General features: G+C 45.6%; 1 protein-coding gene and 1 pseudogene across 2 annotated transcripts; both read right to left on the bottom strand.

Moving 5' to 3' along the window:
- Positions 1–208: 208 nt before the first annotated feature.
- LOC133400195 (natterin-3-like) lies at positions 209–7,732 on the bottom strand. 2 transcript variants are annotated; one of them, XM_061672610.1, is made up of 5 exons: positions 7,641–7,732; positions 6,814–7,009; positions 5,269–5,363; positions 2,662–3,323; positions 209–643 (listed from the first exon to the last, which is right to left on the bottom strand). In XM_061672610.1, the coding sequence occupies exons 3-5, from the start codon at positions 5,357–5,359 to the stop codon at positions 209–211; spliced, it is 1,188 nt and encodes a 395-aa protein (XP_061528594.1). In that variant the 5' UTR covers positions 5,360–5,363; positions 6,814–7,009; positions 7,641–7,732. The 2 variants fall into 2 exon arrangements, with proteins under 2 accessions (XP_061528594.1, XP_061528595.1); XM_061672611.1 differs by having other exon boundaries at positions 6,814–6,910; positions 7,641–7,686.
- Positions 7,733–8,704: 972 nt separating this feature from the next.
- LOC133399568 (natterin-3-like) lies at positions 8,705–13,308 on the bottom strand (annotated as a pseudogene).
- Between the last annotated feature and the right edge of the window lie 2,512 nt (positions 13,309–15,820).

The raw sequence follows: 15,820 nt of genomic DNA, 5'->3' as shown, positions 1-15,820 counted from the left end.
AGCTCAATTTCAAACCCTAACCCTTGTTTCAAATCCAAATCCAGACTTGAAACCCTAACCCCAGTTGTTACCTTCAACGTCACCCTAATTCGAACCCTTAACGATTGCTTCAAACCCTCCTTGAGAAGGCTTACACAATGAAGCGACCAGTGTTGTTAAATCTTTATTGCAGATGATTCAGTAGCCGAGCATGATGACATCATGGCTGTCATGGCGACGGGCAGGGCTGGGCATCCTCCACAGGCTGGCATCGGTCCACCACCGCGCGCACCTCACCGATCTGGACGCCGTCGTAGGTGCCGGACACGGACGTCCACTGGGTTTCGCCGTTGCGATACGTGCGGCTGAGGCGGGCCGTGTAAGGGATGTCGGCCTTGACTTTGCGACCCTCCATGCGCACCCGGCACGAGTGGTTGGGTGGCACAGTCAACTCCACTGACACAGAGTGGCTGAGGGCCTCCACCAGTGTGGTACCGCGGGAGAACTGCAGGGTCTTCTCGCCGCTCAGCTCCAGACCGCCCGACCCAATCAGCGGGATCTTGGCCGTGATGCTACCAACGATGCCCAGCATGGTGGCCCGGCCGATGTTCCAGGTGGTCTCCTTCTCGGTGGTCTTGGAGATGGTAACCGTCTTGGTGACAGCCTGACAGAGTTGCGAACAGGTGGTAAATGTACAGACAATTGAGAAGGTTCACATGAAATTTTAGATGGGGAATTGTGGAACTACTGTATCTTTGGAATCTCGTTTTAACGGACCCCTATTTAACGGTCTGCGGATTTAACGGACAGATGATAGTGTCCAGTTAGAACTCAAAATCGCCCCTCCCATGCACCAGCAAGGTAAGTTTGGATAAACTTGAAACCTTTCAAACATTTTGAAGCTTTTTTTTTATATCCATTTACAATAATTTTGTACTCTGCTGGTGTTTTTAAGCCACGAAAAAGTGCTTCAATTTAACGGACGACCAGATTTAACACCCTCCACAATCTGTTAAATCAGGGTTCCACTGTATTCCAAATTTGAAACTTTCCATGGGAATTTGTGGGAATTAATAGCAATTCATTACATGTGTGGCAATGGATATTGATATTTCCAGTAAATCTCGAGATTCTTTCTGGTAACTTTCCAATGGACGTTAAACTGGTCTATTCCAAATGGCAAACTTTCCTTGGGAATTCTAGGTAATTCATAGAATTTATGAAATTCACTGGGAATTGAGTGTAATTTAAGAGAAGGGTGTCACATTCAATCAAAGGGGTGGAACATTTTGATGAAATTCCCAGAAAGTTTCCTGCAAATTTCCATGGGCAGTTCAGCTTGGGAGCTTTGGAAACTCTATATTCCAAATCCAAATTCCCAGCCTATATCGTGGTGGAGGGGTTTGTATGGCTCGATGATCCTAGGAGCTAAATTGTCTAGGGCTCTATGCCCATGGTAGCGTCACCCATGGCAAACAGGTCCTAGGAAAGGGACCAGCTCATAGACCCCTTATGATGAAAACCTATGAGGGAGCTAAGTTTCCCTTGCCCGGACCGACGTCACCAGGGCCTAACTCTGGAGCCAGGCCTGGAGGTGAGGCTCAAAGGCGAGTGTCTGGTGGACGGGCCTGCACCCATGGGGCCCGGCCAGACACAGCCCGAAGAGGTAACGTGGGTCCCCCATTCCTTGGGCTCACCACCTGTGGGAGGAGCCAATGGGGGTTGGGTGCGTAGCGATCTGGGTGGCAGCTGATAGCAGGGACATTGGCAATCCAACCCCTGGCTACAAAAGCTGGCTCTAGGGACGTGGAATGTCACCTCTCCAGCAGGCAAAGAGCCCGAGCTGGTGTGCAAGGTTGAGACTTTACGACTAGTTGGGCTCACCTACACAGCGTAAACAGCTCGGGTTCTGGTACCAGTCCTCTTGAGAGGGATTGGACTCTCTTAATACTCCGGTTTGGTGACCACAGTATTTGCAGATTATGTGGTTCTGTTGGCTTCATCAAGGCGCGATATTCAAGTCTCACTGGAGAGCTTCCCAGGCGAGTGCGATGCGGTCGGGATGAGAATCAACACCTCCAAATCTGAGACCGTGATACTCAGTCAGAAAAGGGTGGCGTGCCCTCTCCATAGCGAGGATGACCTGACCCAAGTGGAGGAGTTGAAGTATCATGGGGTCTTGTAGGGAAGAATGGAGCAGATCGATAGAAAAATCTCACGGCACACCAACAAACAAAAATGCCACAAAAAGTGGATACATTAATTACTGTATGTACTTCCTGCCACCTAATAGAAGACCATTCAATTATTCTGTCTGTCACTATGGCTCACTGGCATAAACTGATGAACAAAGATCCATTATTTCTTGTAAATAAAGAATTTTTTGAGCAATTACGTAAAATTTGATAATTTCTCACGGCACACCGGAAGAGCGCTCAGGGCACACTAATGTGCCCCGGCACACTGGTTGAGAATCACTGATTTGGAGTAACTCAATGGATCGGTATCACATTCAAACAATGTTCCTAAAAATCTTCAGTCAATTTCCAGAAAGTTTCTGGTCAGCTGAGGAATTTTGGAAATATATTACCAAACAACCTTCAATTTTGTAAATTCCTGGTTTATTCCTGTGAATCGCCATGGAAATTTTCCGACTCATTCTCTTAATTTCAGCAAGGCTACCTGGCACTCGTTGTTGGTGACTCCAGAGATGCGCATGGTCTCAGGTGGGTACTGGAAGATGGCCACCTGGTCCAGGGCGTACTGAACATGGGAGATGTGCTGTGTGTACGCATCTCGGTTGATCGTCAGGACCTGGTACTTCTTGTACCAGTACTCGTCACCCTCCCACGGCAGGAAGAAGGCCTCGAACCGTGGCACCACCTTGCCCAGGCCGTACTTGTTCCTGCCCACGAAGATGCCCACGCCGAGGCAGGTCCGGACCGAGTACGGCGGAACGGAACCGTAGGAACCTTGCTTCCACTCCAGGAACTCAAAGTTGTCCTTGTTGACCAGGATGTGGAACTCGTGGGCGTAGTACTCGATGTCCCCGTAGGGGTAGCGGCAGTAGGGCCCAAGGGCGGCGTTGTAGAAGCCTGCCTCGCACTTGTACATGCACACGTAGTCGGTGCGCTCCGTGTAGCCGTTATAGATAGCCACCGCCCCGTCGGGCAGCGAGCTGTTCCACTGGCGCCACTCCAGGTTGACGTTGTCGCCGAACAGGTAGTCGGACGGCAGCGGCTCCCGTTGCTGCAGGTCGGCGGGAGCAACTGGAGCCGGGGGCGGGGCCGGAGCCGGAGCTCTATCGGGAACGACGCCCTCAAGCTGCGGGTTGAGGAGGGACACTGCGGAGGAAAGCGACGGGATCGTGAAGAGGCCTGACGGCCAGGACGAGATAGAGTTGACTGGCTTCGGCTTTTACGTTCAAGGTAAGCTAAGGTAAGGTAAAACCTAAAAATAAAATGAAGTAAAATGTGTACGTAAAATAGATCTGTCTTAATAATAAAATCACAAATAATTGTCATGATTTGATTTGTAATTAATTAACTAATCAATGTTTTTTATTGTTATTAATTAATTACATTTAAAATGTCAAAATATATTTTTTATTTGAATAATATTTTGTAATATTCTTTCTTAATCTTATAATTTATATTTCATTGAATTGTAATTAATCAACCAATTATTCAAAACATAATATTTCATTTATACACGTATACATTTCCATTTTAATGACAAAACAATTCATTCACATCATTTTATAGTATAAAATAACTTAATGATGATTAACCAATTATTTAAATAATAAATCAATCCACCCATCCATTCCCAACACCTCACCCTGTTCAGGGGTCACGGGAGCCTATCCCAGCTGACTTCCGGCAAAAGGCGGACTACACCCTGAACTGGTCGCCAGTCAGTCGCAGGGCACATACAGACACAGCACAACCATTCGCACTCACATTCACATCGTCACTGAGTGGGAATTGAACCCACGCTGCCTGCACTAAAGTCAGGCGAGTGTACCACTACACCAACAGTGATCTAAACGATAACAAATAAAAATGTGAACTATATACATTGTATGTACATTTTTATTTGAATTCACTGCCATGATTTAATCTTCTATCCATCCATTATCCGAGCCGCTTCTCCTCACGAGGGTCGCGGGCGTGCTGGAGCCTATCCCAGCTATCATCGGGCAGGAGGCGGGGTACACCCTGAACTGGTTGCCAGCCAATCGCAGGGCACATAGAAACAGACAACCATTCGCACTCACAGTCACGCCTACGGGCAATTTAGAGTCTCCAATTAATGCATGTTCTTGGGATGTGGGAGGAAACCGGAGTGCCCGGAGAAAACCCACGCAGGCACGGGGAGAACATGCTAACTCCACACAGGCGGGGCCGGGGATTGAACCCCGGTCCTCAGAACTGTGAGGCAGACGCTCTAACCAGTCGTCCACCGTGCCGCCTGATTTAATCTTATTATTTATATATAATTATATATAAAATTATATATATATAATTAATTTTGATGTAATAAGATCATTAATTCTCATATTTGTTGCTTGTAATTAATTACATAATAATGAAGTAACCAATCCTTGAGCCGTCACCTTATCGTGGTGGAGGGGGTTTGTGTGTCCCAATGATCCTAGGAGCTAAGTTGTCTGGGGCTTTATGCCCCTGGCAGGGTCACCCATGGCAAACAGGTCCTAGGTGAGGGACCAGGCAAAGCACGGCTCAAAGACCCCTTATGATGACGACAAACGATGGACTCAGTTCTCCCTTGCCCGGAGCCCCCCTCTGGAGCCAGGCCTGGAGGTGGGGCTCGGAGGCGAGCGCCTGGTGGTCGGGCCTGCACCCATGCGGCCCGGCCGGGCACAGCCCGAAAGGGTAACGTGGACCCCCCTTCCCATGGGCTCACCACCTGTGGGAGGGGCCACAGGGGTCGGGTGCAGTGCGAGCTGGGCGGTGGCCGGAGAGACGATGTCTTTCGGCCGGCCCGGGAACGCCTCGGAATCTCCCCGGAAGTGCTAGGTGAAGTGGCTGGGGAGAGGGAAGTCTGGGCGTCCCTGTTAAAGCTACTGCCCCCGCGACCCGACCTCTCATATGCGGTAGAAAATGGATGGATGGATTTACTACAATTAATAAAAAAATGTCAACAATACATATATATTTTATTGGAACACCCATGTAACACCCGTTACAACATACAATCTATAATAACGCACATTGTAACACATGTAACACACAATGTAACATAGGATGTAAAACAGGTGTTCACCTTTCCTGCTCTGGGCGCTCCTCTGGACGACGTCCCGCACGCCGGCACAGGCTCCGCCCACCAGCACGCACAACAACAACAGCTTCTTCATCTGGCTGTAAAACGCCACAGTCAACGTTCGCACATATTCAGGGCTTCATATCAACTACATACTAGTCAGGCAAAACTGTGCACTAGTTGACTGAACTTAACTGTGTGCTACTAGTACTACTCATATGTTAACTAGTGCACTGTTTTACCTCAGTAGTAACATGTATTGGAGTTTCATTTTTTTTTTTTTTTTTACCAGTACGCTCTAGTTGTTCTACTAGTGCCTTCAATTGTCCTACGCATGAGGATAAAGGGCGTACTAGTAGACGCACTAGTAACATAGGTAACGTAGGTATTTTAATACTGTGCCTTAGTTGTTCTACTAGTGCACCCTAGTCTTGCTACTATTCCTTCTAAGAGTCCTTCTAGTAGTGTGCCCTAGTCATTCTACAAGTGTGCCGAAGTGTCAAACAAAGAGGATATTAGTGTGGGCACGAGTAACATGTAGTTGTTCCACTAGTTTGCCCGAGTTGTTCTACTTCAGCGCCCTAGTCGTTCTGCTAGTGTGGCCTAGTTTTTTACTAGTGCACCCGAGTCATTCTACTTGGGTGTACTAGTCATTCTATTAGTCTGCCCTACTCATTCTACTAGTGCATCCTAGTCATTATAAAAGTGCGCCCTAGTCATTCACCGAGGTTCATGTACTACTACACTCTTTGACCTCACTAGCAAGATAATTCAGCACGGTAGTAGAACAACTGTGTCTTACTAGTGACATTTTTTTAGTCATTAGTTATTTATTTATCTACAGTATTAGTAGTGCAGAGGTGTCAACTAGTGCACAGTTTTGCTTTACTAATAACACCGTACAGTTACCTACTCTTATGCCAAATTTTTACTAATGAGCTTTACATAAAGCGGAACAGGCTACAAGTGCATAACACATGCCTACTGCTGTAGTTGGGTGTTGCTAGCGCAGCACAGTCATTTACTAGTAAGGTTCATTGCATACTAGTTGGCCAAAGGTGGCACTAGTACCTGTAGTAGAAACAAAACATTGCAGTAAGACAGTTGTTGTACTAGTGTGCAGAATTATCTTACTAGTGAGGACAAAGAGCATACTTGTAGTACATGCTCCAGCTACTGCACTCCTCTGCAAACAGTAAGGAGCAAGCCATTTGGAGGATAAAATATGCAAAAAAAACCGTGTAGATATGCACAAACAGGTGCTTTATTTTTTAGCCAATAGTTTCAGTTATGTTCCACAGAAAAGTGATGGAAAATGCCGATTCGTAAAATGGCGACGGTTTACAGTCATCGTTTTTCTTGTAATTAAACAGAGCTTTCTATGTCAGAAGGACCTTGATCGTTCCAACACTGAAATGTTCATCTAAAACAATTCGACTATATCAATTCATACGACAGTCATTCATATTATGTTTTACTTGTAGGATTATTATTCATATTATTATGATTAAAGATCAATCTGGTTCCGATTGATTAAACAGGACTCACCCCGATCGAGTGCGCCTCCCAACTGAGTCGTCCTCTTCTGTCCACGCCGGATTTTTATACGCCGCACTTTACGCCGGCCCCATAAAGACGCACCTTCCTGAACACCATCACAGCGTGATGGAACGCACGAGGAACACTACACGAATGTCAAAATCCGTGCCTCGTTTACCCCAATTACCCCATGCATTTCCTGTAACTGATTAACACGCAACATAAAACACATGTAGCACACAATGGAACTGACATGTTACACGCAGGTGCAACATACAATGTATGTAACACAAAACACAACAGAATGTGAACCACAAGTAAGCGACTAACAAGCAATGTAACACACAACGTAACACGCATGTAATACACGATGGAACACACATGCAACATCAAACTAACACGTTTAACCAAGTCATGCCCCATGTAACATACAAGTCACCGACTGACACACAACGTAACACACATGTAATGCGTACGTAACACGTAGTGCAACAACCACACTGGGCCCGCGCGCTCCAAACTTGCATTTCGATCGTTTACGTTACTAAAGTTAGCAATCGGACAACCGAGTGGTAAAACAATGTAACACACGTATAACGCACATGTAACATGTATGGGCCCCTTCATTACGTACACGCTCTCCACTCCCACGTATGACCCATTATTGTTGCATATTAGGAGAGTGAAAGTTGCGGGAAGGTTCTCGCTGCTTCCATCACGACTTTAATATCGTCGACTTATCACACACATGCATGATAAGACCGACATGAAAAGATAACAAGTTAAGAGATGAGAGTCAACGGGACAAAGTGCATGCGGTTTGTCTTCGAACGCACCAGCTCATCAACTCTTCATCATTCGCGCTCCTATTCACCGGAGGTGAGGCCCGATGGCGAGCGTCTGGTGGCCGCGGCAACGTGGGTCCCGATAGTCGTTCATCGTCGTTGTGCTGTTGTTAGATGAGCGGAGTCGCACACGTGAGATATCCCAAGAACTCTGGAGCTGCCTAGACTGTATAGCCTTTCGACATGCTAAACTAATTTCGTAGCGATCTAAATGCATTGTTTTCCATGCGTTCGGAGCAATCCGCCACATCCTGGATCTATTTATGACTACATACTCATCCATGCATTTTCTAAACCGCTTATCCTCACTGGGATCGCGGGTATGCTGGATACTTACAGCTGTGCCCACGTGGGTGCGCAAGATTTGATCGGATTTTTGCTGTACGCCGTGTTCAGCTGTTGTGCATTAGTCAGAATCCAACGCACCCTTTGGTAAGCGAGGCCCTCGTGTGTGGCTCCCTCATGTGGCTAAAAGGTACACCGCAGATGTAAAAATAAATAAATAGACCAAAATGCATCTTTATTGAGAAGAGAAACACCTGCGCTGCGCTGTAGTCTTAGTAAGACTGCATTGTCTTTGCAGAACAAACTAGTCTGATGTTTGCAAAATACAGGCATTTTATTGGAAGATGAAATTGTCTTTGATGTTTACGGAAACACTGAGGTTAGGTTGATTGAAGGCTCTGAATGGTCTTTCGTGTGGAGAGAAATATGGAGATTAGTTTGAAGGAAGACCAAACTGTCTTGGGTGTTGAGACAAATGCTGAAGTTCGTTTCTTTAAAGACACCATCTTGTGTCTTTAAAGATCTCTCTTTTGATTTTTACAGAAAAATCTCTTGTCAGTTTTATTATTCTGATAACAAGGACCTTCGTAAGAGTCCAAAACCAAGCGTGTTTCTCAGCATTTTTGATTGATTGCAGTTTTTCGTGAAAGTGATATCCCCAGGTGTCAGTTACAACGCTTGGCGTACACACATTTTATAGCAGTTTTACATGAATTACACAAAATGGAGCAATGTATTGCAGTTTTACTCAAATCCATCATGCCCAGCTGTCAATTACAAGGTTTGGCATTCGGCAGGGGTTCACAGCGGTCCACCACGCCATTGACCTCTGAGATCTGGATGCTTTTGTAGGTCCCGGTGATGGTGGTCCACTTGGTCGCGCCGTTCATGTAGGTGCGTTTGAGGCTCGCTGTGTACGGGATTTCCGCTCCGTACTTCTTGCCCACCATGTGGACTCTGCACAAGCTGTTGGTCGGGACCCTGATTGTCAACTTGAGTCCGTGCTCGTGGGTCTCGGTGTAGGTGGTGCCCTTGGTAAACCCGACGGTGGTCTCTAAGCTAAACCTTATGGCTCCCTTAGCCAGGAAAGGGATACTGGTGGTGATGGCAGTGTTGGCTGAGAGGGAGAGGCTGAAGCTGTGGTCCCACCTGTGCTCCACTTGGCTGCTCTTGCTGATGGTGTCTGTGACCATGCCCTCCAGGCAGTCTCGGTTCTTGATGGTGTCGTTCTTCATAATGTCCGGGGGATGCTCCACCACATTGACGCCGTTGGTGTGGTACACCACATCCATCAGGTGGTCCTTCTCCACATCTTCGTTGATTGTCAAGAACTGGTAGTCTTTTTTGTAAACGTACTCCCATTTCCCCCAGGGCAAGTAAAAGACTCGGTGGCTGACTTTCACTTTACCCAGACCATACTCGTTCTTGCCAACGTATTTGTCCTCGTCCTTGCAGTTCTTGACCGCGTTCCACGCCACCGAACCATAGGCACCCTCCCGCCACTGCAGGATCTCAAAATGGTCTTTATTGACGAGCAAGGAAAAGTATTTGCTATGCCTGGCTTCGCCACTGTCGGAATAGACACAGAACGGTCCTTCGTTGGGGTTGTAGTAGCCTGAATCGCAGTCGTGCTTGCAGATGTAATCGTAGCGACTGGTGTAGCCGTTGTAAATGGAAACAGCTGCGGTGGGGAGCTGGCCCGTCCACGGCCGCCACTCCAGGTTGGTTCCCTCAAAATCAATTGACGGCGATGTTCTCGGTGCTTTTGCAGTGTCTTGAGTCACTAGACGAGGTAACCCGGCACCTGATAGTTTAGGAACTACGTCCATCAGAGCTGGGTCCATCACTGGTTCTGTGCAGGATTTTGGGGAAATACAGTGAACGGTTGAAAAAGAACCCATAGAAGCAAGCATGAAAATGACAGACCATTCTTTAATCAACGTTAACAAAACACTTAATCCTCAAGCTAAATGAAACCCTAACTCTTAAGCCAAACCCACTAACCCAGTGATTCTTTAAATGTGGTACAGGTACCACTTGTGGTATGCGGTCTTCCTCTCGCGGTACGCAAAAAAATCACTAAATTAAATGGATGTGACAGTGCCTTCAACTTTTGTTTCATCCAGTACAGTGCATTTGTTATGTACAGTTCAGTTTTATTTAACTTTTAAGCATTTGCATTTACTGGTAATCTTTTAGAACAGTTTGTTTTCCAACATTCTTTTAGTTACAGTTTTAACCTAACCCTATCTCTAACCCTAACCTTACCCCTAAACTCAGGGCTCTATTTTCAAAGTCTGCGTCGAAGCACAAATGGTGGCCATCATGATTTCCGTGCAAGCAAAAGGCTTGCTGACGTGTTTACCATTTTGGCAGACCAGTCTGCGCCAAGATGGGCGTACCAACGCAATGAGGGCATTTTAGGCTCCTATTTTCCTACACTCCAAGAAAAAAAAAAAAAAACAACTTTCAATGAACTTGAAGAAAATCATGGAAAGAATTGCCACATGATTAAATGGTTTTCTTTAAGCATTAAGCAGTTCTGTTGGTTCATCTCAATGGACGTTTGTTGTGTCAACATCATTTAATATGGTTAATGTAACTAAATTACCAGGATTGCGCCCAACTTAATTTACCCGGGTTCAAATAGGTTTTGTCTAACTTAATATATTAGGTTTGGACAAACTAATCAATCGAACAAATCAAAGAACTACATACTGTACTGCTTACTTTATTCTGACAAGAGCTGCAATGTTGCCACGCCGTTTTTACTTCCTTTATTTTACGTCCGCTGCCATTTAGACTGAGGCCTGGTGCACACATAAAAATCTTTCCACTCTTAAAAGACTTTTTTAAAAATCTGCTACAGATCCCACACATAAAGATAAACAATCAGGTTTTGGTCGCCATGTGTGTGGTGTGCTCTGAGAATCTCAACACAGTAGACCACACACACAAAGATTCCATTGCACCACCGATCTCAAAGTCTCGTGTGATCACGCGTGTTCCCGAAGGCGTGACGATCAGCCATTTTTCTTCTCCGGCCGTTTTTATTATTATTTTTTTTATTTTTCTACATCTTTGTCGTCTGCAACCAAATCTGTCGCCTTGCTTCCTAAGCCACTTCCACAGAGGGACTACCACCCACCATCTTGAATTTACGGTCGTGAGTAAACACAGCAACTTTGCCAGACTACAATATTAGCGCCTACAAATTTTGGGGAAATTACTAGCTTCAGGCAAAATCTCAACTTTTTCGTCTCTTTCCCGTCCGCACTGGATGCAGTAAACGCTCACCCAACTTTAGTCCAACACACCAATGTTCTCAGCGTCGCTTCCGGCTTATTCATTTCTCCTAAATTAATTACATTTTTATTTGACCAATATACGCTACACGGTTCTGTTTTTTTTTGGGGGTTTACGGTTTTGTATTTTTCACTTATGTTTTGGTTTTTGTCGCTTACGTTTCAGTTGTTTTCATTTTCTCGCTTACTTTTTTATTTATTTGCTTACGTTTAATTTGTTTTCGTTTACGGTTTCAGTTTTACGCTTCTGTTTTTTTCGCTGACTTTTGGCACAAACCTCTCGGGTGACTGGGCTTTATGAGGAATGCGTCCTCATTGGCTAATTTGTTTTGAGTGACAGCTAAGGCCCCCAGGTGGGATTTTTTTTTTTTTTTGCATCACACTGAGCATCAGACCCAACGTCAATAATACAAGATTCAATTTTCGATCACTTTAAGGAAACGTAAGTATCTATAATATATGTTGTCAATGCTGAACTAGGAAGCAGTGATGTTCTAACATTATGCTAGAACATATTAGAAGTGCACAGGCACAGTTTGTCAACAATTTAGCAGCGCTCTACCGTTAGCTATATTGCTAACGTTAGCTACCATACTGACCCGTCCGTACTTTACACTATATGGCCACTTGCCACATTTCTTTATCATCTTATGATGATTACATTACTCCCATCTCTGTTATAAGATGTGGAAAATGTACGTATCACATAGTGTATTTGGTGAGCTTATTGATAGTTCTCAGTTTTCTTTAACCTAAAATTGTAATCGCTAGCGCGCTAATGCTAAGTGCAAATGCTAACCCTTTAGCAAAGGCTGATTTTGTTGACCCAAATTCTGGACAGAGTTTATGCCTGACTCAGTACCAAAGTCAAGATGGCGCCTAACCGCGTGGTCGCCTCGGTAACACGCTCTCAAGTACTGTCTGTTTTCGTGTTTTTTGTTTGTCTTTGGAGACATTACTGCACAAGGGAAGACTTGGGGGGAGGTAATCAGCCGATTACTCGAGTACTCGACAAAATATCTGTAGGATAATCTAAAAAGGTTCAATAGTGACAGCCCTAGTAAAAATGGACTCAAACATCATAGAAGTAACTATCGTTAATAATCTTAAAATAAAAATTAAAACAAATTAACTTCAGAAATGTCTTCTAATTTCCCTCAGTAATAGCCATGTAACGTAACAACCTCTTATTTATATATATAATTTTCTTGAAGTTACTTTACCTTCTTTTTTATCAAACAAGGGGTATGCTGTCAAAAGAAAGGCCCTGGGGGCCACACCAAAATAATTAAAACTAATCTTTTCATGGAAAAGGAAGCCTAATAATGTAACAATGAGGTAAGAAATGGATTAGATGATAAATAATAGTTTGAAGAGTAGACACGGGGTCAAAACTGGCCCGCTAACATCAGGGATAATAACAGAAAGCTAACACAACAGGTGGTTTAAAGGGGAAGAATGAAAGAAGCCGCTTTGATTGGCAGCAAATAAAGTCGGCTGTGTTTACTCCCACAACGGTGCAGACAGCCGATTTTTTAAATATGCCTGCTGCTACTCGTTTTCCAAATTACAAACACCTGGTCTAACCCACCTCCCCACGTAATTTGTGCTCGTCATGAAAACATACCCCTAAACTTACCCTTAACCTGGCTGAAACCCCCCCTCCCGCAGACCTTCAAAAGATAAAAAAGACAGACTACCGTTACAGTGATTGTTGTCACTTACGAAGCTGGTAGCAGCCTGGACCTTGGGCTGAGGCCAGAGCCGACAGGACCAGCAGCAGCAGTGCCACCGACATATTCATCACCAGAGATAACACACAGAACACCAGAACCAGATCTCCAAGCCCAGTCCAAGCAGCTCTGCACTGAGGTGGTGGGGAGAAGGTGCAAATATATCTATCTATTCTTCATCTGCACTTTGACTTCACGCCGCCCTCCGTATAAAACATTGACCAGCGCAAACAAATTGGTGAAATCCTGGTTGGGTTTCATGTTCAAAGGTAGCAGTGGCAGATCACACATCAATCACATGTATCAAGACCTGTATCCGAACCTGTCCTCAGCCATGCGCCAAAGCCACTTGGAACCACTCAAACAATGCAGAACACACGGTGAGCCTGAGTGTGGCACCACTGCCTGCAACCAAATCAAGAACTGAAATCGCTTGTGTGGACCTTTCAGTGTCAAACTCTCAGGGAATCAGTCTGGCATGCATTACAATCGCCCAACCCCCCAAGCTGAGAACAATAGAAGACTAGCCGACGACTTGAACACCTTCGACTGCAGATTTGAAAAGGACACTTTCACACATCTTCAAACAACAAAAGATTAACAAAGCGGGAGGCCCAGACCTTGTGTCCCCATCCCGCCTCAAAGTCTGCACGGACCAGCTCGCTCCAGTCTTCACACAGATCTTCAACAGATCTCTGGAACTGTGCGAAGTACCACCCTGTTTCAAACACTCCACCATCATCCCAGTCCCCAAGAAACCTCCAATCTCGGGTCTCAATGACTACAGGCCTGTCGCCTTGTCATCTGTGGCCATGAAGTCCTTCGAAACCCTCGTGCTGGACCATCCCAAGAGCGTCACGGGTCCCCCGCTGGACCCCCTGCAGTTTGCTTATCGAGCAAAGAGGTCTGCAGATGATGCAGTCAACATGGGACTGCTATTCAACCTAGAACACCTCGACGGCGTGGGGATCTATGCGAGGACCCTGTTCGTGGACTTCAGCTCTGCTTTCAACACAATCATCCCGGAACTCCTCTCCTCCAAGCTTCTCCAGCTCAGCGTCTCGCCTGCCATCTGCCAGTGGATTTACAGCTTCCAGACGGGAAAGACACAGCAGGTGAGGCTGGGGGAGGCCATCTCATCTGCACGCACCTCCAGCACCAGGGCGTCCTTAAGTTGTGTCCTCTCTCCGCCGCTCTTCTATCTCTACACGAACGACTGCACCTCAACGCACCCGGCTGTCTAACTTATGAAATTTGCAGATGACACCACTGTCATCGGCTTCATCAAAGACGGTGCCTAGTCTGCGTATCGACAGGAAGTGGAGCGGCTGGAGCTGTGGTGCGGCCAACACAACCTGGAGCTGAACACGGTCAAGAAAAATCCTCTTGGACCCTCCACATCCTGGTCACCAGATCTTCCACCTCCTTCCCTCAGGTAGGCGCTACCGAACAATGCAAACTAAAACTAGCCGACATTCCAACAGCTTCTTCCCTCTTGCCATTAACTTCTTAAGCGGTTAACTTGCAATTCCATTAGAACATGCTGCCATTTTTTTTGTCTTGAGTTTGTTGTCACATTTCTGTCAGTCCAATTATACATTGCTCTTGCGCTCACTGTAATAATTTCGCAACGCTGCACTATTTGCATATCTGTTGTTGACCAATACCGGCTACTCATATGCCTGAGTAGCTTCTGCAACAGTTGCACAATCGACTGAGTAGCATCTTCAATATTTGCACAATTGACATTGTCCCAGATTATCACACTACGAGTCACTTTAAACTGCATACATTTCTTGAAGTCTCGGCGCCCTTTGCACAATGGTCATTGCACCGGATTATTGTTCTATTAGTCATTTCAAACTGCTCTAATTGCAAGAGGACTCTGCATCTTTTTGAACACTTGTCAAACATAAACAATGTACCGGCATTACCAGATTACTAGAAACCTTTTATTGCTTAGTGACTGTTTTGGGTTTTTTCTTCTTTTTTTTTTTTTTCAATGTCTTTATGTCTCAAAAGTATTCTCTGTCAATTGACTGTCTGTTGTCGTACTAGAGAGGCTCCAACTACCGGTGACAAATTCCTTATGTGTTTTTGACATACTTGGCAAATAAAGATGATTCTGATTCTAAATAGTGGAGTGTTTTCTTGTGCCAGAGAATGGATAGATAGATAGATAGATAGATAGATAGATAGATAGATAGATAGATAGATAGATAGATAGATAGATAGATAGATAGATGAATAAAAGAATGGCTGGAAAGAGAAATGAACGAAGCAAGTAAAGAATGTATAGTTGGATGGATGGATTCATTGATGAAAGAATGGATGGATAGAGTGTCACGATCGGATAGATGCTGGACCCAACAGCGGGCAGAGGCCGAAATGTTGTGATGAACAGTTTATTGAAAGGGCAATGAGAATAGTCCTTGATGTGCGCTGGCAGGTGGTGGAGGCAGGGACATGCGGCAGACTTGACAGCGTGGTGGCAGGAGTCCACTTGACGAGGAGCACGGAGGGAACACGGAGGATAAGGAGAAACACGGGGGTCAGAGCGATGGCAAGGAATTAGGTTGCTTACTTGAGACAGGTGAGCCGTGCTACCGCTGGAGAAGCTGCAATACTCTGGCAAGGTTTTCCGGGATCAGGCGGGCTTAAATGCAGGTGGTAACGAGGGCTGATTGCTGACATGTGCGTGGCCGAGGAAGGTCCTGGAAAGAGAATAGGGGAGGGGAGAGAGACACCGAGAGGGCGCAAAGCGCCACCCAGGCTCCAACTATAGAACTGCAGGGCAGCTCAAGACAGCGAGTAATGATTGATGGATGAAAGAATGGTTGATGGATTG

Source organism: Phycodurus eques, chromosome 3 (genome assembly GCF_024500275.1).
Source record: "Phycodurus eques isolate BA_2022a chromosome 3, UOR_Pequ_1.1, whole genome shotgun sequence".
Lineage (NCBI taxonomy): Eukaryota > Metazoa > Chordata > Actinopteri > Syngnathiformes > Syngnathidae > Phycodurus > Phycodurus eques.
This window is presented reverse-complemented; position numbering and strand designations above follow the sequence as displayed.

Excerpts from the sequence above, each read along its gene's own strand:
- LOC133400195 (XM_061672610.1), bottom strand. The coding sequence starts at position 5,359 with ATGAAGAAGCTGTTGTTGTTGTGCGTGCTGGTGGGCGGAGCCTGTGCC. Across the intron at positions 3,324-5,268 it reads GAGCGCCCAGAGCAGGAAAG|TGTCCCTCCTCAACCCGCAG; the intron begins GTGAACACCTGT and ends TTTCCTCCGCAG. Across the intron at positions 644-2,661 it reads TCACCAACAACGAGTGCCAG|GCTGTCACCAAGACGGTTAC; the intron begins GTAGCCTTGCTG and ends CAACTCTGTCAG.